This window comes from Chiroxiphia lanceolata, chromosome 8 (assembly GCF_009829145.1).
Source record: "Chiroxiphia lanceolata isolate bChiLan1 chromosome 8, bChiLan1.pri, whole genome shotgun sequence".
In the NCBI taxonomy this organism is placed as follows: Eukaryota; Metazoa; Chordata; class Aves; order Passeriformes; family Pipridae; genus Chiroxiphia; species Chiroxiphia lanceolata.
The window spans coordinates 13,300,344-13,322,697 of record NC_045644.1 but is presented as its reverse complement, the minus strand read 5'-3'; the positions used below and the strand labels follow the sequence as shown (position 1 = coordinate 13,322,697).

The window sequence follows — 22,354 nt, the reverse complement described above, 5'->3', positions numbered from 1 at the left end:
CTCAGGCTTGCTCTGCCCAGTGCCCTCTGATCCTGCCTCAGCAAGCTGCACATCTGCTTCATCGTACACCCAGAGAACAGTGTGGGAACAGCCATGAAAAAGGTTTATCCTTTCCACCATCACCAGTTCTTCCCTTGCAAGACCCCTTTGCATCAGGGAGATGGAGCTGCTAGTTCCCGACCCTTCCAAACCCTTCAGCACCTCTCCCTTCTGTCCTGGTTCTACCCGTGCAAGGACCCCGAGCGGCAACCCAAGGAGGGCGGGGACCCAACACAGCCCAAGCTGTTATAGCAGCAGGATTATTTCAGCAGCAAAAGCCTCAGCGTTCCCAGTGGCTGCCTGTGCTCAGTCAGCTGAAACCTGGTGGCAGATGCTGAGGTTTCTCGCGGCTCTCCCGTGGGCATGGCTGCCTCATCCCCCCCAGCTTTTGGGTCACTGAGCTGCCCAGTGCCAGATCTGAACAAAGCCTTGTCCAAGGTGGTGGATTTGTGTGTCTTGAGTCTCAGGAGACCCTGACTTCTATGGGGGCCTTGGGAGTGGGAGGATTTTGGGGCCCACTATGGGACAAATCCAGCACTGCCCCAGTGCCATCAATCCAGGTGAAGTTTTCTTGTGGGATTGGGGGTTTGGACGCAGCAGCAGGGCCCCAGAGCAGCTGTCAGGACATAAATACCAGCCGTGTGAATCAGCAGCGTCTCTGCCCATTCCCAGAGCAGGGAGCAGCCATGCCAGTGGCAGTTTACCAGCTCCCAACGAACCGGGCAGCTGGTGCTGGGCACTGAGCCCCCTGTGGCAGCATGTTTTCCCTGTTGGGAGGAGACAAGGTGGGCAGGGGGCAAGATGCCCTGTAGCAGGGCTGGGCTTGGGGTGATGGGGTTTGCAGCATATGCCAGCCCTGGCAAATGGGGAAACACATGTGGAGTGCAAGTGGCTGCAGCTGGAGGCGTTCTCCCGTCTAGAAACATGTCTGGTTCAAAGGTCCCCATTTCTGCCCCAAGGTACCTGCTGGCCTTGAGCACTTGTGTGAGTGCAAATGCACGAGAGAGCGCCTTGGCAAACAGTGTTGGCCCCGGGTTGATTCGGGCAAGGAGAAAATCCCTTCCCTTACCAAGAGCAAACTCAAATGCCTTGGAGGCATCAGGTTGCTGCAGGTACTGGTGACTGCAGGAGACTGGAGAGGAGCCTCCCTGCCGACGTGCACTGCCAGGGACAGGATCTGAGGCAGGAGAAGGACCAGGCTGGCATGGAGGTGCCAGTCCCCAGGAAAGCCCAGAGCATCATGTTTAGCCAAGTTTTCCTAAAGCCCATTCTGAGTCCAGTCCCCTTCACCCACCCAGCTTCAGTCTGTGCTAGCAGAGGTGGAGGGATTGGAAACGCATGGCACCCCTGGTGTGATGGAAACAGACAGGGGAGTGGGAAGGAGTGTGGGGCTCAGCAAAGACTCTGTGCGGCAGCAGTGGGGCTGGGCTCCTGCTGTACTCCCTCTGCCCGGTGAGTTAGCTGCACAAATCACCCTGAGGATTGTCCCTGGGGCAGGTGTGTGCATGGCAATTCTTCCTCCAGCTCCTCCCTACTACCCTGAGCCCCCTGGGAGAATGACTGGGAGGAGGGAGGATGCTCTCAGTGCTATGCCAGGCTGCAAACACATTGTCTTCATCATCCTCATGCAACAGGACCCATTTGGCATCAGATGGGGGATGATGAAGGGGCTGCATGAAAGCCAGGTGCTGGGATTCTAAAGAACACCTACGTTTTGACACACTGAGTAGAAAGTTTAGTGATGGGGAGGTTTTAGGTCAGTTTTCCTGCCTGCTAACAAGAGAGGGGCAGAGGGAAATAGAAAAGGGGGAAAATATGAGGGTGTGCAGGGCTGGGAGTGTCACACTGTGCTGGGTCTCTGTGCAGTTTTCCCCTCCACCCTGGCTGCTTTCCCTCGAGGGCCCTGAGCCGTAGCTGTGTAGCTATTTAGTTAAATATTAAGAGCTCAAGTAATAGGGAACAAGAAACCTAATTACACGCTGCCCTCCATGGCACAGTGGTTTCTGGTGAAAGCGGAGCAAACGCGTCCCCTTGTGTTACAGGAATGTTGTGCTGCTGCTGGAGTGATGGCCAAAATCCAGCCAGACAGTGAGTGCTCTGGACACCTTGCAGGTGGGAGATGCCACACTGCTGCACAGGGAATTTCGGCAGCCCCTGGTTCCATGGTGCCCACACACTGGGTCTGGGGGCCTGCAGTTGAGCTCAGCCTGTGGGGTACGGGCACCTCTGGGTGCTCCTCCATGTCCCTGAGCAATGGGAGCCCCCACTGGGGATGGTTGGGGCACACTGTCCTGGGATGGGGCAGAGAAAGGCAGGGCTGGGGGAGCTCTTCCCTGCCCCATGGCAGGCTCAACTCCCAGCTTGCAATGCGTTCATTCTCCTGCCTCCCACTGGGGAAACTGAGGCAGGGGCCAGCCAAGGTCACCCACCCAGGGTCACAGCCACTGGGCACAGCCTGGGCATCCCTAACTGCCGAGCTGCCCACTGGTCGTTTTCCCACTTTTCCTGGCTGGGGTGGGCCCTTCTCCCCAGGTCAGCTGTGGGAGAGGCTAGTTTCCACAGCTCGTGGTTGTCTCTGCATGGGCCCCCCACTCCACATTCCACTGGTAGCAGCCCCACAGAGGCACCACAGCCTCCCAGCTCAGCCCAGTGCTCACAGAAAGTTGTGGGGCCACCATACATCCCACACCTCCCCTGCCCTCCATGTCCTGCCCAAAAAATAGCTGGAGCCATGCTGTGTTGGGAACATCTTTATTCAGACAACGCCGCATCCACAGGGCAGGCAGGATATGGCCTCTATGGACCTGTCCCAGCCCTGGGATCCAGGGCTCATTCTCATCATGAGGCCGCTCGCCAGGCATCCCGCAGACGGGCCTTCACCTGAAACTTCTGCACCTGCAACACAACACCAAACTTGCCCTCCAGAGAGGGCAGGGGCTGGTCCTCGGGGCACTCGAGTGTGAACCTCTGCAGCACCCAGGCCAGGAAGAGGAAGAGCTCCATCTTGGCCAGGACTTTTCCCAGGCAGACACGGATCCCGGCCCCGAAGGGGAGGTAGCTGGGTGAGGGCGAGTGGATGTGCTGGCCCTGCTCATCCAGGAAACGGCCTGCAAGGGGAAGGGGTACTTGCCATCAGCAGGGATTGAGACCTGCCTGAATTCATCACGTGTGTGTCCCTCCCGTGAGCTGCAGAAGCAGAGATTGTGCAAGTGCCCCTGACGGGTGGGAACAGGATCTGACCTCCCACCACCAAGCCTCCCCCAGGGCTGCACCCACCCTGCCATCCCCTGACCTGGGAAGGATGGGGGCAACCCACCAGGATTGAACTCCTCGGGCTTGTCCCACTCCTTCTCGTCATGGTGCACAGACCAGAGGTTGATGATGACCCTGGCGCCTTTGGGGATGGAGTATTCCCCAATGCTGGAAGGCGAACACAGAGTGAGACAGTCGCTCCCTCCCACAAGTCACTTGCCCACAACCTGGCTGCACCCCCGCGGGGTCTCACCTGGTGTCAGCAAGGGACACATGTGGGATGAGCAGGGGAGACACGGGCCGGATGCGCAGCACTTCACTGATGGTGGCCTCCAGGTAGGGCAGCAGTGAGCGGTCGCTGAGGTGGGGGTGTCGAACCAGGCCAATCTTCTGATCCATTTCCTCCTGAATCTTCCTCTGGACCTGGGAAGGGAGCAAGGACTGGGGCAGGAGCCCAGGGAGGGGTTGCCCTGTGCACAGTGGGGTACATCCAATCATCACCACCATGTCCTGTCAGGTTGTGCAGGGCAGAAGTAAAATGGCCACAGCCTGATCCTGTTTGCAGGGCCCGACATCTCTTTTGGCATCTGCCCTCCCCCAAAGCCCCTCACGATGTCCCTGGTGCAGGAGGGAGCTCAGGCCCCCTGCCATGGGGTGCAGACCCTACCTCAGGGTAGTGGAGCAGGTAGAGCACAGCCCATTTGAGAACAGTAGTGGTGGTCTCCACGCCAGCCCCAAAGATGTCCCCCACTGTCATGAGGAGGTGGTCGTCAGTCAGCTCCAGCCCTGGCACCGGGGGGCTGCTGTTCTCAGCACTGAGCCTCACTTGCAGCAGGGCATCCATGAGGTCCTTCACAGTGTCTCCAGAAAAGGCTTCCTGCCAGGGGACACGTGTAAGCTGGGCTGTCTTGGGCATATCCCAGCTCCAGCACCCTGCAGCTCCTAAGCATCTCCCTGTCCTGGCCCCACTGGCACCTTGTGTTCAGTGAATTTCTGCTGGAGCAGCTGGTCCCGGACCTGGAGGCATTTTTTCAGCAGGGCCAGGTCCTTGTTGGGGAAGATCTAGGGGAGAGAAGCTACATTACAGCAAGGGACTCCAACTGAGCCCAGCCCAGCCCTTGCAGGTCCCCAGGCAGTCTCTCCATGCCAACCAGGATACTGGGATACCAGGGCAGGAACCCTCCTAACTCTGGGGGGCTCCTGCAGGACATCCCAGCTCCTTCCTCTTGTCTGAGGTGAGAAGAACAGGCAGTCCCCATGTCCCTGCTCACCTGGAGCCAGGGGAAGATGTCCACCAAGCTCTCCTTGGCCACGGTGTCCACGATACCTTGGCTGTACTCCAGCATGGCCTCGAACTCGGGATCCCCGCGCCGGTATGAGGAGTTGAAGCAGAGGGAGCAGACCACGTTGGTGACAGCCCGTGTGAGCTCAGGGGCCATGTCCAGGGCCGTATCCTGTGCAGCGCTGAGTGTCTCACACAGGGATGCAGCCTCCCGACAGACTGAGGTGGGGGAGAGGCAGGTGAGGGGGTGCTGAGGTGGTGATGGTGAAGCCAAGGGGTGAAGGGGGCAGCTCGGGGCTGGAAGGAGGGGTCCCTACTCATTCAGGGTGTGCTTCCTGCAGAGCACCTCCTGCCAGGGCTGAGCCCCAAGGGCCTGGGATGGGCAGAAGAGACAATGCTGGGTGCTGGGAGGAGGAGGGTGGATGGAGACATGCAGGGAAGTCTCTAAGTGTGGCTCAGTGCTATTCCTGGGTGGAGCAGAGAATAGCATGCCTCAATGTCCCCATCTATGACTGAGGGGAACTAAAGCTGAGGGCAAAAAATGTGTGGGGAGAGGTGTGGGTAAAGTAGCAGGGATGGAAGGAGAGGGACCAAGCGCCTGCTCGGCAAGGGGATGCCAGGGGGGGTTGAGCTGAGTCAGGATCTCCCCTTGGTTCCCAGGGAATCAGAGGTTCCCAGGGAATCAGAGGAAGGAGAAGTCCAGCCTAGATTAAGTGCAGGAGGGAGCCAGAGCTGGGAGGGAGCCTGAGGGCTGGTGGGAGGCACTTACTGATCCTCTCGAGGGCGAGTGAGCCCTCCCCAAACATGGAGAGAGCAGTGTGCACCAGCTTGCGCTGGAACTTCCAGAGGGGCCCGTAGCTGGCAAAGGCGATGTCCTTGCCCCCCCGGGACAGCAGGTCTGTGGTCACCTGGGGGACAGGCAGTCCCAGGGTCACCCTGCTGCAGGGCAGCTCTGTGAGGGTGACACATGGGGGGATGGATGATCATCTCACCTCATCCCAGGGATGGTCTGAGGGGCTGGGGGTTAGCACAGGCAGACAAAGCCCGGGCTATGAGCTTTGCTTTCCCCCTGGCTGAGGACTGATAGAGGCGTTTGGGATCAGGTGCCAGGGTCAAGGGTTCTAGGGTGCCCAGGGAACTTAGGGGATGTGGGGAGCCTGATGATACCTGAACCCATGTCCCCATGTCCCAAGATGCAGCCAGCTGTGGGGAAAACAGGCCCCCTTGGGATGGAGGATGCCCAGGGTTCACCCTGGGGAACGAGGCATTGAGGGGCTGCCCTGCCACTGGCTTGCTGCGGGCAGGATGGGGAGAGGAGAAGGATCCGGCTGGGTGCTGGTGCCTTTCTTGGGAGCAGCCCCCGCCTCATCCCACACCACCGTGGGAAGGGTCCCCCCAAAACCTGCCGCCGACTCACGGTGCGGGGCCGTCCGGCGAAGTCTTTCCCCTTCTTCAGCAGCACCTCCCTGGCGTGCCGGTAGCTGTTCACCACCACCACGTAGTGGGAGCCCATCCAGAGGGCGTAGAGGCTGCCGTAGTGTCCCTGCAGGCGCCACAGCCGCAGGTGGAGCTGGGGGTGCCCGGCCAGCTGCAGCAGGCTCCCCACGAACGGCAGGGCCGGCAGGCTCCGTGGGCGCCCCAGACCCGTCCCTGTCCCTGTTCCCGAGGGGTCCCGCCGTCGGGCCAGCCCCCATGTGCAGAGCAGGGCCAGGGCCAGCAGCAGGGCGCCCAGCAGCGCCATGGCGGGGCCGGCTGAGGGGCTGCGGCAGCGCGGGGGGCCCTTATAGCGCCGGCGGGGGCCGCGCCTTGACCCTGAGGCGGGCTCGGCTCCTTATCGGGGGGACGGGGAGGGGGGAGCCGGGCCTGGGCCCGTGGCCAGCTCTGCAGCTGTGGGCACATGGCGGGGGGCGAGGGCAGCGGGGCCACGGCCGCGCTGGGTGGCCATGGGGGAGCTGCATCCAGCGGGCTGGGGGCCAGGGGATGCCCAGGGTTGGGTCTGTCCTTGGGGTTCCATCCCCAGGGCCCTGTGGGGGGTGAGGGGACAGCCGAGCCCTCGAGGTCTGTCCTGGGTGCCATGGGCACAGCTTGGGGCGTTCGTGGGACACCGGGGTCCGTCCCCACCCTGGGAGCACCTCGATGTGCCCGGGAGGGAATGGGCAGCACAGGTGCGGAGGTCTGGGCAGCGCTGGGCAAGCACTGGGAGTGCTGAGAAGCCCTGGACAACACTGGTCAGGGCTGGGAATGCTGAGAAGCCCTGAGCATCCCCGGTTGTCAGCCCTGGTCAGTGATGGGGAGCAACGGGCAGCACTTGACAGTGCTGGGCGGTCTTCACCAGTGCCGGTGAGGACTGGTCAGTGCTGAGAAACTCTGGTCAGTGCTGGGCAGAAACTCAGTGCTGGGCAGCCCTGGGCATCCTCGGGATGCCCGTGCCCGCGGTGATGTCCGAGGCTGATGTGTCCCGGCGGAGTTCCTTGGGAACAGAAATCCCTCCCAGCACTGCCCCCACTCACCGCGGGCCCTTCGCCTTCAGGATCCTTATGGCCCCCGGCGCTCGCCGTAGCGGCTCCCGGGGGGTGGGCGGGGCGGGGCAAGATGGCGTCGGGGGGCGCGGCGGACGCCCAGGCGCGCTTCGGGCACTCGGTGAAGGGGCTTCTGACCGAGAAGGTGACAAGCTGCGGCACCGACGTGATCGCCCTCACCAAGCAGGTGCTGAAGGGCTCCCGAAGCGCCGAGGTGAGCGGCGGGTGCCGGCGGACGGCTGGTTACAGGGCCCAGGCGAGCCCCACCGGTGCAGAGCGGAGCGCCGGGAACGGCGGCGTGGGGCATGCTGGGAGCTGTAGTCCAAGGCGAGGACACATCCCCGTGTCGGGCAGGGACCGGAAAGCGGGACCGGGATGCGGGCACGGCTGGGCAGCGCCGCGGGGCTCTCGGTACCTCTGGCAGCGCTGGGAGGCGGGAGGCTGCCCCTGCCTCACGTTGTCTCTCAGGGTGACCGACGGGAGCGGTGCCTCAGACGCTCCCTATGGATGTTGGGCCCAGGGCACCACGGTGCTCCCCGGGGTGTCACCCCGAGTGTCACCCTGCGAGCCGTCACAGGGGCCTCGGGAAATGCAGAGCTGCTGCCTCACAGCCTGGTCTGTGCATTTGTCTTTTAGCTCCTGGGTCAAGCTGCGAGGAACATGGTGATGCAAGAAGATGCCATCCTGCACTCGGAAGACGTAAGCTGTGTTCTTCTGCTCGACCAAGAGCGATTCCAGGGACAGGTGCAGGGGAGGGTGATAAGAACAGTTTGCAGACGTGCTCGCGGAGCCCTGAAATGAAATACATGCGTTAAGCAGGCCTGGTGACCAGAATAGTTTGGTGCTTCCTCAAACCCACGTGTGCCACTGCCTCCCCAGTGCCCTGCAGCCCATCCAGCTGGACTTCTCTGATGGGAAGCTGGAGGGACTGTGGGCTGAAACAAAGCACTTATATCTGTGCCTGTCATTGGGAAAGAAGAGGAGAGTGTGCCACTGCTGACAGATACTGGCGGGGGTATTTTGTAGGCAGTGCAGTGATACAGTGATGGCTGTGACTCCCCAGGGTATTGGGACAGCTTGCACTGTGATTTTGCAAGCATTTATTCTTTGTTTTGTTCTCCACAGAGTTTAAGAAAAATGGCTATAATAACCACTCATCTACAGTACCAGTAAGTAGGGGACACCATGTTCTCTCTCAGGGATTGAGTGGATCCCTCAATCCTTTTCTGTTCTCCTTAAAGACTTTGCATGAAGCCCACTCAGACTGATCCCTCTTTTCCAGTTCTTCAAAGCTGAGCAGACCCTGGAGCTGGAATTTTCCAGCCTTCTTCAGCTCCACTGGTACAGCTCAGGCTGTTCTGGAATGGGAGCTGAGATTTCTGCCTCCTGTTTGCCATGTACCATGTTGCCCATGAGCATGTGTGACACATCTGGGGCTAAGGGGAAGAAGCCAGTGCCACTGCTGTCCCTTAGGCCTTAATCCAGAAACAGGGGATTTCTGTGTGTCTCCTGAGCCATTGTTCAAGTACCTTTTCTTTAACATAACATCATGACTGAGATTTTGTTTTTGTAATGCTCTTTTTATCTTTCCTTTTCTCATCTAGGCAAGAAGCAATTCAGAAGAAGTGAGTACCACTCTGGGGGACACGTGGGTGTGGAAAGGGAAAAATGATGGAGTAGGATGGCAGAAAGCAGAGTGGAAAGGTGTTTGCAGCTTCCTTTGAAGTAGATGCTGGCCCAGCAGGATAGTGTTTCAGTATTGTGAAGAGATGGGAATTTGAGTGAAGAGGTGGGATTTATACCATCAGTTTATTCATTGACATGATAGAGCCTGTGAGGTTGCTTGTGATAGGAGATGGGGGTGGTGTGGAGCAGAGCTGTGTAGAGCAGGGTGCACAAAGTAAGGCTTGCCTTGTGGGGCATGGAAGAGGGTTGGGGAGCCTCAGGGTTTCTCTTTGCTGTAGTGTCAGCACTTGAGCTGCTCTGGTCCCTTGGGCACAGGCAGCACAGCACAGTCTGGGGAGCAGATCTCACTCTAAATCTCCTCTTGGTCCCCAGCGTCGAGCGGTCGTCAAACCTTCAGGACCAGCTGAATCACTTGCTGAAGTGAAGGGGAGCCAAAGGCATGAGGATGTCTCAACTGGCACTGAGGGAAGCAAAACATCCTCTACCATCCAGCCCTGGGGTTCAGAACTATGTCTGGATCATGCTGGATGTCAGCTGGAATATGTGTAGAGTCTGTGTTTCTGGGCATGTGGTCCCCTTTCATGTGCCTCCATCCACACCTCTGCTCCGGAATGCTCACCTGTGCCCAGCTGAAACTAACCCACCTGAAATTTTGCTCCCTTCAGCAATTCCCGTGTCTGCTTACTTGCCATGTAGGGTGAGGTGCTCTGCTCACACCAGCAACCCTGGAAAGAAATGCATAGAGTTGAGCTGTGGGGTTTAAATGCAGGTACTTGCAGCTTGCCACTGGTCTGTATTTAGCCACAGAGGTGGCACAGAGTGCAGTTTATTTAGGGCATGTTAATCAGTGGGAGCTGCAAGTGCCTGGGTGGGTGAGAAGTGCTTCAGTGTTGGCTGAGGTGCCAGTCCCAGCCCAGAATTTCTGAAACCAGGAATCTGGGCACACACTCTACCAGTGGTCTAGGTGGATGTTGTTTGGCCAGCATCCTGCTCGGAGGTTATCTTATTTTCCACTGTGCCAGAATTTGGAATGTCAGCCCCTTGCCAGCCCATCTGCGCTGCATTCAGCCTTCAACTGCATTCTTTTTCCTGGGCTGCTGCTCCAGCTATTGATGAAGCAGCCTTGGCTGTAGTGTGTGTTTGTATCTGGTTGGGAAGGTATCCAAAGGCCCAACTGGGAAGTAGGCAGGAGAGCATCATGAGCTGGTGTGCCCAGTTCTGCATCGCTCTGTTGAGGACTAGTGACCTGTTCACATCCTGGGGAGTTACACCAGGCCCAGGCTATAAACACTGTGTCTTGTTTTTGATATGTCACTTATCTGGAGCACTTGGAGTGCACGGGAAGCACTTGTTTCCCTGAGTGTGCTTTTCACCAGCTGATAGGAGCAGTCAGGCTGAGAGTGGGCATTGGCCTGCCACATTCCTGTTGGAGCACTGCTGGGGTTTGGCTCCTGTGCTGCAGAGCCTTCTCCTGGGCTGGATTTCATCATTCCTGCCAGGGCCACTGCCTGTTTGGGCTTCACACAATGGCACCACAGCTCCTGCATCCCCATGAAGGTGCCACTGTTAGCCCAGGGGCCATGGTGGGTATTTTTGCCTTGGGTGGGGTCCTGATCCCCAGCTTTGCAATGGGAGTGAGGGTTTTCCCTGAGGTGCTGGAGAAGCTGCAATATTCTTGCTGGGAATAAAAGCTGTCCTGAACACCACCAAATTGCAGTGGAGTCTGTGCTGGATGCCAATGGTGGCAGTTCCTGTGTGGCAGGGAGACTGTTTGGGATGGTGGGTCTCTGCCCCCAGTGTCCCCCATCGTGCTTCAGCTCAAGGATCTTTGCAGAGGCAGTGTGTCCTTGTTGCAGGTGGCTCATCCCCTGCAACGTCCTGTCCTCTGCAGAGGCTGGAGCAGCCCTGTGGCATTAAACTTATATCTCCCTGCATTTGGGGCGAGCAGGGACAGGGCTGCACCACGGAGGTGCAGAGCTGTTGGGGGACAGGCAGCAGAGTGGGTTTGGGGTTGTGGATGCAGGCACAAACTGAATGATGGGGTCATGCCCACCATGGGAGCGGGGCCAGTTCCCCTGGCCGTGCCTGTGTGCCTGCAGTGCCATGTGCCTGGGGTCTGGGCGAGGCAGGAGCTCGTGTCGGGATGAAAGCCAGGCGCGGGGTGGCACGGGATGCCGGGGCGGAGCATGGCCCGGGCCGGGCAGAGTCCGTCCGAGGCGCTGGAACTGGAGGCAGTATGGCAGCAAGGGGCCTCTGCTGCGGGTGCTGGGACCGCCCTGGGGGCACCCTCAGGCCAGAGGGCTCTCTGCAAAGCAGGGAGAGGGGGTTTACCCTACAGGGTTGTTTTGGAGGGTCATCCCTTCATGGCAACTGGGATGGTGTTTTTGGAGGGAGGGGGGGACTGTTATTAGGTGCCCCCAGGAGTATCCTACTAGACTGCAAGTTTTGGGGTGTCTCTTTAGGTTCTGCTGGGGGAGAGCAAAAAGTGCTCCGGTATCTGGGGGAAGAGGTGGGGTTTAGAGCCTTGAGGAGGGCCTGATGTAGTGCCCATCTCTGTGGTGTCAGGCACCAGCCCTACATTCTCCTTGCAGTGGCAACTCTCTGCAGAGAGCAGATCCACCAGGAGGTGCAGGTGAGGGGCGCTACGGGAGCTGGGGGCGGGGGCCGGGGCGGCTGGACAGGGGATGTGCTGGGGTCCCTGCTGCCATCAGAGGATAAAGCTTGTTTGGGGCCCAGAGGAAAATGTCAGGTGCAGTCAGCAGCTTTGCTCCTGTTTCCCAAAGGTGGGGGGGGGAGGGCTGAGCAACCTGGCGTTTCCCTGCCCTCGTTCCCCCCACCCTCCTCGGCCAGGGAAGTGGTGGCTGCAGCCTACAAAGTTATTGCAAATGGGAATTAAATTCCCTCCTGCACAAACACATATGCGCATGTGAGCAAGGGGAGCTGGGGAGGATGGAGGCAAGGGAATATGTGATATTAGTCTAATTTTTAGCTGGGTGGAAGTGAGAATGCCAGTGCTGGAGGACATTAGGGCATGTACAGGCTGAGCACAGTCATGGCCCCCATATTTTGGAGCATGGGGAGTTCCCAGGGCACAACTTGCCATAGTTTAATAGTCCCTGTCCTTCCCATCTCAGGATTACTATGGCAAAGAGCTGCAGAAGTCAGAGGACCTCAAAACCAATGCGTGTGTCACCTCGGCCAGGCCCCTTCCCAAGGCAGTGAGAGATGCTTTGGAGTGTGTCCATGAGGAGGTGGTGGCCAGGTAAACCCCGGGATCTCTTCCTACTGCTGTGTCCCCATGGGCTGTCTCCACCAGGCACAGCTTGGCTTCTGCCCAGGTACTACGGCTGCGGGCTGGTGATCCCGGAGTGCCTGTTGTCATGCCGGATCCTGGACCTGGGCTGCGGCAGTGGCAGAGATTGCTACCTGCTGAGCCAGCTGGTCGGGGAGCAGGGCCACGTCACTGGCATAGACATGACCGAGGGCCAGGTACAGTGCAGAACTGGGTCTTCCCCTCATCCTCCCAGTAGCCCCCCACCATTGTTCCCTTTCTCCTACCAGGTTGAGGTGGCAAAGAAGCACATTACCTACCACATGAATAAGTTTGGCTACCGAAAGCCGAATGTGGAGTTCCTCCATGGCTACATGGAGAAGCTGGGTGATGCTGGGCTGGTTGATGAGAGCTACGATATTGTTATGTAGGTACCATGCAGGGCACTGTCACCCCCAGTCCTGCTGCTCCCCGGAGCTGTGGGTGGGAGTCTGGGTCCACATCCCACTGGGTCACCTGCTTCAGAAGCACATGTTAGCAGTAGGGAAATCCCAAGGCAGATCCTGGGCTAGAGTCTGGAAATATACAAACTGCCCTTTTCATGGTCAAGTCGATGTTTCCAAACCCTGCGTGAAGCGATGGGACACACAGCAGCTGGTGAATGTGCAGCAGCTGGTGGGGAAGAGAGTGCAAATAAGCCTTGGTCTCTCCCTTTCCAGCTCGAACTGCGTGATCAACCTCACCCCTGACAAGAAGGCCGTGCTGCAGGAGGCCTTCCGTGTGCTGAAGGTGATGCTGGGCCTGTGTCCAGGGCACCAGAGCAGGCTTGGGGTGGCCCTGCTGTTAGGGTGCCACTGGGAAGCAGCAAACGGGATGCAGCAAGGTGGAGACGTGGGATGGGGCCACGGGAGGGCACCTCTGCAGAGGGTGCCAAGCAGAGTAGCATTAGGGTGTTCCCAATTTCCCCTTTTGTCCCTTTACTTCTTGGGGGTCTCCCTTCACTCCTCACTGCCTTCCAGCCCGGGGGAGAGATGTATTTCAGCGATGTCTACGCCAGCCAGCGCCTGAGCGAGACCATCCGGAAGCACAGGGTGCTGTGGGGTGCGTAGGGCTCTGGCATGGGGGACATGGGATGGGGGGCTGGACCTTTGCCTCCATCACCCGTGTCTGTGGTCTCGTGCCAGGGGAGTGCCTGGCAGGAGCCCTGTACTGGAGAGACCTGTACAGCATCACTGAGGAGGTGGGGTTCAGCCCCCCGTGCCTGGTCACTGCCAGCCCCATCACCATCGGAGACAAGGAGCTGGAGGGCATCATCGGTGAGGGTCCAGCCAGGGAGTGTCAGCTCCGGGTGGCTGGGGGGAATTGTGCTGGGATCCCAGGCCCTGCTGGATCCCAACCTGGATGTTCAGTGCCCAGCCCACCAACCTCTCCCTTGTAGGAGACTGTCGCTTTGTTTCTGCAACTTTCCGCCTGTTCAAGGTGCCGGGTGGCAGCCGGGCCGGGCCAGGCCAGGTCATCTACAACGGCGGGATCATGGGACACGAGCGAGAGCTGGTGTTTGATGCCAACTTCACTTTCAAGGTGCAGGGAGTCCTGCAAGCAGTCTTGGTCTGTAGGGATGGGTTAACGCTGATGAAGCAGTGCCACTCAGGAGTGTCCTCTGTGATTTGGGGAGCAGGCTTTGGTCAAAGGGGTGATGAGTGGGAGCAGAGGGGCTGTATAAATCCAGGGGAGTGCAAATGGGCAGGAAAGGGTTACAGATCCATGCATTGTATTGCAATAAAGGTAGGAGCAGGACATCCATGGTGGCTTCCTAAGAGGGTTTGAAGCCCGCTGTTTGGTTGTTGTGGGTGTTTCTCTAGAGTTCTGGGCCAAGATCTGCCCCTGCTTTCTCTCCCCGCATTGTCTGGCTGGGTGGCTGGGGCCCCTTGGGACAGGTATGCAGGACCCCAGCCCTGTGACTGTTCCTCTGCTCCCAGGAAGGAGAGGTGGTGGACGTGGATGCCGAGATGGCTGCAATCTTGCGGAGCTCCAGGTTTGCAGAGGAGTTCCTGATCCAAGCTGGGACCAGTGCCACAGCAGCGCAGGGCAGCTGTTGCAAGGGGGCGAAGGTTGGTAGCAGGCAGCTCTGGAGCTGGGTTCAGGGATGGGGACATGGGTGTCCTGTGCCATCAGAGTTGCCCTGGGGTATCAGAGGGGCTATGGAATGATACCAAGACACCCGAGTGCTTCTGGACCAGGCAGGAGCCTATGGGGCACCAAGGTTGGTGCCTGGTGCTAAGTGTGGACAAACTGTACCCCAGCCCAAGTCAGAGCCCTCCAAAGAGGGGTGTGCTCTAACCACCAGGTGTAAGAACCCCTTGCCCCCTCCCAACATGTCCATGGGGACTGGTGAGGCTAACAGCTGGACTTTTCTGAGGTCTCCCAAGAGCAGACATCCTTCCCCTGAGGGGAGTGGCTGTGTACAGCCTGCCGGAGGAGGTGATGGCCCATCCCTGCAGCTCCTTCCTGCCCATTGCTCTCCCAGCTGCTGATGGGAGAGCAGATTGGCCCTATCTGCCAACCCTGACCTTGCAGCACAAAGCACTCTATCTGCTGGAAACCTCTTTCTTCTCCTTGGTGGTCCCTCCAGCCTGTAGATGGGCCAGGAGAGGCAAGGGAGATAATGCCCTGCAGCTGCGTATCCCTGAAACGCAGCCTTGTACTTGGGGAGGGGAGATGTTCTTGGGTCTCTGTCCAAGCAGGAGGCATTTCTGAGATAAAAGCAGAGCCAAAGTCTCAGAGAAACTCTTGGCTTCCTCCTCATAGCAGAGTAAAGCAGCTAGAGTGACCCAGGAGCTTAGGGGGTCTGCTTGGGTTGCTCTTCACTGGCAGGGTTTGAGAAAGGGAGAAATGCCACTCTCAGGTTACCTCTTGCTTCCCTCTGGCCTGATCCTGCCCTGGGTTTTTCTCTGCCCTCCAGGAGAAGATCTGCAATCCCTTCCAGTTGCTGGAGCAGCTGGCAGCCCCAGGTCCTGCCTGCTGTCCTCGTGGCACTTGTGGTCCTCCAGGGTGCTGCTGAGCGCCCACACAACAGCAGATGCCAGCAAGGCAGGAGGACATGGCCCCAGTGGTGTGTTTTTCACCAGAGAGCAAATAAATGTCTGAGCTCAAAGGCTGTGTGCTTGTGGCTGGGACCACAGGGCCTGGGGGATGCTGCGCTTCCATGTCAGGGGTGGTGGGGCAGGTTGTGCCTGGGTGCAGTGAGGACAGACAGCTGTCCTGTGGGTCCCCTTGCTGTGGGGCTGGCAGTGGCCGCATGGCTTGGGCACACAGGCTGGGACAGTCTCTGTGGGAAAGGGATTGTGGGTCCCTGAACATGAGATGGCAGGTCTGGCGTGTGCTTGGCAGCAACTGTGTGCTGGTGCTGAGCCTGTGGGGACCTGATCCTGCAGCATTCCCCGCCTCTGTGTCAGCCTGGCTCCAGTTTTTGGTCCTGGGGAGCTCGCAGCTCAGATCTAAATGCTTCTGAGAAGTGAAAGGCACAGCAATAAGCAGCCCAGTTGCTCTTTTCCTTCTTTTGATCTTACTGTGCTAACCCTCCATATGCAAGCATCTGCCATGCTGAGTCCATGCCAGCTGCCCGTGGGGTGAGCATCTCCCCATAGGGTGAGCATCTCCCCAGGGTGGTGGGCAAGAAGGATTGGTCAGCTCCTGGGGGCTCAGCCAGCCCTGCTTTTCCATCAAGAACTCAACGTGGGGCACAGGCTGTGGAAGGATGTCCCCTTTATTTGCATTCAGGGTGGGGATGCCCCAGGCGCAGCTCCCCGTGCTTTGCAGCTCGTTCCAGATGGGAATTGCTCTCTCCTTCCCTGTGCAGCGTCGCTGAGATTTCTGTTTTCCCCTGGACTCCATCTAGTGGGAAAGCCTCGAGTCCCCTGCAGGCACCGCACTTGTGGAGTTCTGCAGGGAAATACGGCGCTTCTGGAAAAGCGGAATCGCGTCTGGCCCCATCCTGTAGTGAGCAAAGAGCGAGGGCTTCGAGGCTGCGGTGGGAGGTGATGGGCTGCACTCCTGCTGCCCAGCAGGAATCCTGCATGCTCTGGCTTGCAGACGCTGTTTGGGAAAGGCTGGGGGCTGTTGAACAGCCCTTGGGTGAGCAGCTGTGCTTGGAAATGAGGGACCATTTCCAGCCACCCTCACACTGATTTTCCAGGAGGGGCCAAATTTCCCCTCTATGCTATTTAAATATCACCTTGCTGTGGCGTGGGGGAAGATAGAAAGCAAACAGTAAAATTTGGGTTAAAAAATAAACGTGGCCCAGTGCCAAGGACGCACTGCAGTAGCAGTAGCAGTGGCTGAGGAGGGTCCAAGTGTTCAGGAGACATTTCCAGAACACCTGGAATGAAAAGCATGAATGAACAGGTAATACCCGACTGTCACACAGTGATGGGAAGTCCAGAAACAGGTTTATCAGCCTAGAATGCTTGACTAGGCCAGGGCAGCAATTAAGTAATATTTTAGAGATTAAATATATAAGTAATGCCCTTAAATATGGTTTCCTGGAAAGTCACCTTGCCAGCCTGTCCCTTTGGCTTTGGACTAGACTATGAGCCTGACCTATGTGGTCTACAAAAACTCATAAGTTGTTGGGTTTAGAGCTATGCCATGATTTAAAAAAAGAATCTTTGGTGTTATCTGGATCATCAGGGCATGTATTACGTGGTTTCAGGTAAGGGTCCCTTGCAGAGCAGCCTTGGGGGTGGCTGTGACCAGTAGGCATGAAGAGCTCTGAAATTGTGTGGAATGACCTCAGTGATGGGACCTGCTGAAAATACCACCAAGAGGCTGCTTAATGCTCTCCTGCATAGCTCTCTTCCTCTATTACTTACAAAGACTTCCTCAAAATCCCCCAAACAGCTCACCCCTGGAGATCTGCAGCAATTAGCTCCTGCTATCAAAGAGAGCCTTCCCAGTGAGAATGGAAGAGCAGATGGGGCAGGGGGTCCTGCCTGCAAACTCCTTCATTAAAAAGACATAAATCCCTGCTGCATCCTTTCAACTTGCCTGGGAGGAGATGCACCCCCAATGATATCTCCCCTCTCGTGTGCATAGGGAAAAAGGCCACAGCTTAAATGGCACTGCATTTGCACTATTTTTTTCCAAATTCTCAGCATGTCTGGGAGGAAGCAGTTAAGAGGACTTGACTTTGATCTGGAACATTAGAGTAGGGATTTTCACCATACTGTGGATGTGGGGGTGTCCTGTCTGCCTGGCTTTGCTTGTACCTGTGCAGCCTTGGGGATTTTAGCCCTCAATCCATGAAAAGAGGAGGTCCTGCAGCCCCATCCCACGTGAGGAACCCCAAACCAATCTGTCCAACAACCTGGTCTGGGTGTTTTGATGATTGTAGAGGTGCCCCAAATCCTGTTCTTCCACTGTGAGATCTGAAGCATTGTTGTCCTCCCACAGCAGGCAGGGAAAGTGCTGTGAGCGCAGCGGCCCAAAGTTGGGGGGAAACAGAAGGGATTCCTGAGTTCCTGTTCACTATGTTTAGTGGGAAGTCACTCTGGCTCAGGGACACCTGCCACCTCCCTGGGGGGGAGCAGACCTGCAGAACTCCCTCGGGATGAGCCGAATGAGATTTGGGACCAGGAAAGATTTGTGACTACAGCCCCCAGAGCCCTGTGCTCTGCTGCCGTATTGGGTCGTCCTGCACAATTCTTTACTCTTCCATTTTCCAAGAGCTTAAACAAAGCAGGAGCTGTTTTATCTCCTCTAAAGGGGCTCAGCCACCACTAGCCATACCGGCAGCTCCCGGTGTTCGTCTCTGGCTGTGTCTCAGGGATGCTGAACTGTGTCCTGCATTCCGTATCCCTCATAACTGATGGACATGGAGCAATGATGGCCAGGCATCGGGTGTCTGTTCTCCCACCTGGGATCGCTGCACAGCAGCCGAGGCCTTGGGAACAGCCGGGGTCTCGGGGTGGTGGGACATGAGCACACACTAATTTACAGGTATTTTCCTGAATCGGATGTGCCAGCGCTCTGTGAATCCATGCACTGAGGATGAGTGGAGCGGGGCAACTGGAAGGGCTTCCAACATGCCCGGTGGGAGCTCCAAACCCCGGCCCCGCTCACGCTGAACTTCGGCACGGGGCGGCTGAGCAGAGGAGAGGTGAGGGAGGAGCGCGGCTTAAATTTAATACTCAGTGGTTAATTTCGCTCTCAGGCGCGACACAACCGAGGAGCTGCCGGGGCAGGGGCGGGGTGCCCGGCGAGGTAGAGCGAGACGGCTCGATCTCTGACCGTCGCACGGTACCGCATCGAACTGGAAACGGGCACGGCGAGGAGAGCCGACCCCGGCGCCAGCAGATCCCGGGACGAGCCCCGTCGGGCCAGTCTGCGGGGCGCGGCGGGGCCGCCAGGTGGCGCTGCGCGACCACCGACCGGCGCGGCGAAGGGACGGGGGGCGGCGCTCCGGGGCCGCCGAGAGGAACGAGCGGCGCGGCGGGTCCGTGGGCAGCGGCGGCCGCCGCAGGCCGGGCGGGGGCGGTGGGGGGAGCGGTGGGAGCCGGGAGAGAGGTGGTAGCGGGTCCTTGGGGCTCGTTCTGCCGCCCCGTGGCCCCGTGCGGGCGCTCCCGCCGAGCGCCCCGCGCGCCGGCCGCACCGCGCCCCCATTGGTCGCGCCCCCTCCAAGGCCGCGCCCCCTCCGCCCCCGGACCCCGCCGCCATTGGCTGCTGCCGCGCGCCCGGCCCCGCCCCCGCGCGCGCGGCGTACACACGGGAGTCACGCGCCCCCGGGGCTGGGGAGGGGGCGGTGCGCGGCGGGGGCGGGGCCGGGCGGTGATTGGCGGGGCGGCGGGCGCTGATTGGCGGCTGCGCGGCCGAGGCCCCGCCCCCGCGCGGCAGGCGGGGCGGGGAGGGGCGGGGCGGGCGCGGGTAGAGGCGGCGCTGGTCGGCCCGGCCCGGCAGTCGCCGCCCGTCGGGTCCCGCGGGCAGCAGAGCCCGCGCCTCGCCCGCCGCCGCCGCCGCGCCCGCCGCCGCCACCGCCGCCGCCGGGAGAGCCGGGGCACGCCGCAGGCGTCGCACGGCGATGCGGGGCCGCGGCGGCGCCGAGCCCTGACTAAAGATGGCCGCGCTGCCCGGTGGGAACATGGCGGGGGGCGGCCGGGGGGCGCGGGTGCTGCTGCTGCTGCTGCTGCTCGGCGGCTGCCTGGGCCGGCGGCCCCCGGCCGCCGCCACTGCCGCCGCCGCGCCGCCCGCCGCCGTCGTGCCCCCGCCGGCGGCGGAGGAGACGGTGATCATCGGCCTGCGGCTGGAGGACACGGACGACGTCTCCTTCATGGAGGGGGGCGCGCTGCGGGTGAGCGAGCGGACGCGGGTGAAGCTGCGGGTCTACGGGCAGAACATCAACAACGAGACGTGGTCGCGCATCGCCTTCACGGAGCAAGAGCGGCAGCCGGGCGGGCAGGCGGCGGCGGGGCCGGCGGGGCGCGGCGCCGGCGGGACCGGCGGCGTGGCGGCGAGCGGCGGCGGGGCCCCGCAGCGCTGCGGCATCCGCACCTCGGACATCATCATCCTGCCGCACATCGTGCTCAACCGCCGCACCTCGGGCATCATCGAGATCGAGATCAAGCCCCTGCGCAAGACGGAGAAGAGCAAGTCCTACTACCTGTGCACCTCCGTCTCGGCACCCCCCGCCGCCGCCGCCGCCGCCCTGGGGCCCGGCGCTCCCGGGGGGCTGGCAGGGGCCGAGGGGCCGGCGGGACCCCCGCCCTGGGGTGAGACCACCTGGATCTACCACGACGGCGAGGACACCAAGATGATCGTGGGTGAGGAGAAGAAGTTCCTGCTGCCCTTCTGGCTGCAAGTCATTTTCATCTCTCTCCTCCTGTGCCTCTCGGGCATGTTCAGTGGCCTCAACCTGGGCCTGATGGCCCTGGACCCCATGGAGTTGCGCATCGTGCAGAATTGTGGCACAGACAAAGAAAAGAACTATGCCAAGCGCATCGAGCCTGTGCGGCGTCAGGGCAACTACCTGCTGTGCTCCCTCCTGCTCGGCAATGTCCTGGTCAATACCACACTTACCATCCTGCTGGATGACATTGCCGGCTCTGGGCTGGTGGCCGTGGTGGTCTCCACCATCGGTATCGTCATCTTCGGCGAGATCGTGCCGCAGGCAATTTGCTCTCGGCACGGCCTGGCCGTGGGCGCCAACACCATCTTCCTCACCAAGTTTTTCATGATGATGACCTTCCCGGCCTCCTACCCCGTCAGCAAGTTGCTGGACTGTGTCCTGGGCCAGGAGATCGGCACGGTCTATAACCGTGAGAAGTTGTTGGAGATGCTGCGGGTCACCGACCCTTATAACGATCTAGTCAAGGAGGAGCTCAACATTATCCAAGGAGCCCTGGAACTGCGCACTAAGACTGTGGAGGATGTGATGACTCCCCTCCGAGACTGTTTTATGATTGCTGCCGAGGCTGTGCTCGACTTCAACACTATGTCTGAGATCATGGAGAGCGGTTACACCCGCATCCCTGTTTTTGAGGGTGACCGCTCCAACATCGTGGACTTGCTCTTTGTTAAGGACCTGGCTTTTGTGGACCCCGATGACTGCACGCCACTAAAGACCATCACCCGCTTCTACAACCATCCTCTGCACTTTGTGTTCAACGACACCAAGCTCGATGCTATGCTGGAGGAGTTCAAGAAAGGTGGGCTTGTGCCTGTGGCGGGGGCACGGTGGGGAGATGCTGCTTGGTGGCTGTCAGCATCTACCTTCTTGCAGCAAGGGATCTTTGCAAAGGGGCCTCTGGGGTTCCCGCTTGTGGAGGGGTGTGGGAAGATGCATTCAGGACATGGAGTGGCCGGTATTTAGGCATCTGCCAGATCGGCTTGTCCTCTGGGCCAGAAAGCTGATACACGGCTGGTATGTGCCCCCGGCCTCTTTTCCCCCACTGCACTGGGATGTGTGTGTGGGCATGGTGCCAAGCAAGGTTGTTTTCTTTCTTGTTTTTTCCACTCATCTGTCCATTATAGTGAGAACCGCTGCCGGGAATCCGCGCCCGTTACTTGGCTGTGTCTTCTCCGTGCTTTTTCAGCTGGCCTGACGGGGAGGAGCGGGTGGGCTGCTCGGGTGTCTTCCAGGCTTAGTTAGTGCGCGCACACGTGCTGAGATAAACAAGGCGTTTTAGCGCCATTCATAGGCTCAGCCGGCCGACCTTGGCTCTCTGCTTGTGTTCCAGTTATTTTGATTGACGTTTGATATTCTAACTCATAAGTTGTTTCAGGGTCTTAAAATACATTCGAAAGCACCTGTTGGTGCTGCACTTCAGAGATACAGTGCTTTTTTTCCCATGCTTCCCTCTGCTTCAGGACCAGAGGCTCAGCAGAGACGTGACCCTTTCTGCCTCTTTGGTGTAGCTTGTGTATTAGTTACATCAGAATGGGACTGAGCCTTTCTGTCCTTACCTTATCTGAATTGTGGGAGGTGTTCATTTGACAAATGCATCTTAATTCTTGTAGAAGCTCTTGCTTATGAGAAAGGAAAAGAGGTTTTTTGTTTCCCTTTTTAAATCTGTTCCTCTCTGCAAGCCAAATAATAATGGTATATGGCTTGTGCAAGAAAGAGCTTTCAAGGTGGTGGTTAAGTGAAATTTCAAGTTTGGATGTGTGGACTCCTGTGCTGGAAAACGGAAGGATATTTGGAGTGCCACTGTACTGTTCATACCTGGGGAGATCTGATCAAAGTACCAGGAGCAGCTCAGTCCCTGGGAGATGATTTGCCTGAGAGGGGAGATCTGACGAGGAATATTTGATTTCAGCTTTTATCAGCTGCAAAAGTTACCTTGGTGAATGGTCTTTCTAGATAATAAGTTCAAATTACCACTTAAATTTCGGGTGCTGTTTTTGTCCACACGCTAAACTTTGACGGCAGGGCATTTGATCTCCCTTTTCCTGCTTAATTCGATTTGGGGGGTTACCTCATCTTTATTTCATCCTCATGGATAGAAAGTGAACATACTCTTGCTTTTTATTGACCGGTGCAGCAGTGGTTATCTTTGTCTTTTGGCTTCTGTGTGGTGATGAGGAAATCTTACTAGGTTTTGGAGGTGTTGAAGGAGAGGTGAGGGAGAGCCTCCCTCAGCTGTGGTTTCTGCACTGCAGGATCTGCAGCTGGGATGTGGGAAACGCAGTGATGTCACTTAACTGCTGGCTGGTTAAGATGGATTTTGCTGCATGTGCAGGCGAAGGGTGGTTCTTCCCCCCCAGCCCCCGTTGTTCAGACTCCAGACAGCATGATGGGATTCTTAACCCATA

General features: G+C 58.7%; 4 protein-coding genes across 11 annotated transcripts in view; 3 read left to right on the top strand and 1 right to left on the bottom strand.

Moving 5' to 3' along the window:
* Window positions 1-2,774: 2,774 nt before the first annotated feature.
* LOC116790154 (steroid 17-alpha-hydroxylase/17,20 lyase) lies at window positions 2,775-6,325 on the bottom strand. Its single transcript, XM_032694890.1, has 8 exons — window positions 5,991-6,325; window positions 5,343-5,481; window positions 4,563-4,792; window positions 4,267-4,353; window positions 3,959-4,168; window positions 3,545-3,714; window positions 3,356-3,459; window positions 2,775-3,146 (listed from the first exon to the last, which is right to left on the bottom strand). The coding sequence occupies exons 1-8, from the start codon at window positions 6,312-6,314 to the stop codon at window positions 2,878-2,880; spliced, it is 1,533 nt and encodes a 510-aa protein (XP_032550781.1). The 5' UTR covers window positions 6,315-6,325; the 3' UTR covers window positions 2,775-2,877.
* An 822-nt stretch (window positions 6,326-7,147) lies between these two features.
* On the top strand, window positions 7,148-10,484 carry BORCS7 (BLOC-1 related complex subunit 7). The gene is made up of 5 exons (XM_032695236.1): window positions 7,148-7,306; window positions 7,729-7,791; window positions 8,218-8,261; window positions 8,697-8,717; window positions 9,151-10,484. Exons 1-5 carry the CDS (start codon window positions 7,166-7,168, stop codon window positions 9,200-9,202), a joined length of 321 nt encoding a protein of 106 aa, XP_032551127.1. The 5' UTR covers window positions 7,148-7,165; the 3' UTR covers window positions 9,203-10,484.
* Window positions 10,485-10,598: 114 nt separating this feature from the next.
* Window positions 10,599-15,203, top strand: AS3MT (arsenite methyltransferase). 8 transcript variants are annotated; one of them, XM_032695231.1, is made up of 11 exons: window positions 10,599-11,012; window positions 11,370-11,410; window positions 11,913-12,040; window positions 12,117-12,267; window positions 12,340-12,476; window positions 12,769-12,838; window positions 13,069-13,150; window positions 13,234-13,365; window positions 13,488-13,630; window positions 14,029-14,160; window positions 15,012-15,203. In XM_032695231.1, the coding sequence occupies exons 1-11, from the start codon at window positions 10,922-10,924 to the stop codon at window positions 15,108-15,110; spliced, it is 1,206 nt and encodes a 401-aa protein (XP_032551122.1). In that variant the 5' UTR covers window positions 10,599-10,921; the 3' UTR covers window positions 15,111-15,203. The 8 variants fall into 8 exon arrangements, with proteins under 8 accessions (XP_032551122.1, XP_032551123.1, XP_032551120.1 ...); XM_032695232.1 differs by having other exon boundaries at window positions 10,599-11,040; XM_032695229.1 differs by having other exon boundaries at window positions 10,599-11,040; window positions 11,344-11,410.
* A 3,942-nt stretch (window positions 15,204-19,145) lies between these two features.
* The window catches only part of CNNM2 (cyclin and CBS domain divalent metal cation transport mediator 2), a 119,578-nt gene continuing 116,369 nt past the window's right edge, over window positions 19,146-22,354 (top strand). The window contains exon 1 of the mRNA XM_032694689.1: window positions 19,146-20,748. Within this exon, the coding sequence (XP_032550580.1) occupies window positions 19,161-20,748 (1,588 nt within the window). The 5' untranslated portion in view covers window positions 19,146-19,160. The remainder of the gene's footprint in view (window positions 20,749-22,354) is intronic.

Bases quoted from the DNA above. Each gene is read 5' to 3' on its own strand.
- AS3MT (XM_032695228.1), top strand. From the start codon at position 10,882: ATGTGCCTGGGGTCTGGGCGAGGCAGGAGCTCGTGTCGGGATGAAAGC. The intron at 11,013-11,343 runs GTATGGCAGCAA...CTGTGGTGTCAG, and splicing joins AGGCGCTGGAACTGGAGGCA to GCACCAGCCCTACATTCTCC. The intron at 12,839-13,068 runs GTGATGCTGGGC...ACTGCCTTCCAG, and splicing joins AGGCCTTCCGTGTGCTGAAG to CCCGGGGGAGAGATGTATTT.
- BORCS7 (XM_032695236.1), top strand. From the start codon at position 7,166: ATGGCGTCGGGGGGCGCGGCGGACGCCCAGGCGCGCTTCGGGCACTCG. The intron at 7,307-7,728 runs GTGAGCGGCGGG...TTTGTCTTTTAG, and splicing joins AGGGCTCCCGAAGCGCCGAG to CTCCTGGGTCAAGCTGCGAG. The intron at 7,792-8,217 runs GTAAGCTGTGTT...TGTTCTCCACAG, and splicing joins CCATCCTGCACTCGGAAGAC to AGTTTAAGAAAAATGGCTAT.
- LOC116790154 (XM_032694890.1), bottom strand. From the start codon at position 6,314: ATGGCGCTGCTGGGCGCCCTGCTGCTGGCCCTGGCCCTGCTCTGCACA. The intron at 5,482-5,990 runs GTGAGTCGGCGG...CCTGTCCCCCAG, and splicing joins TCGCCGGACGGCCCCGCACC to GTGACCACAGACCTGCTGTC. The intron at 3,715-3,958 runs GTAGGGTCTGCA...CTCCCTTCCCAG, and splicing joins ACCTGCTCCACTACCCTGAG to GTCCAGAGGAAGATTCAGGA.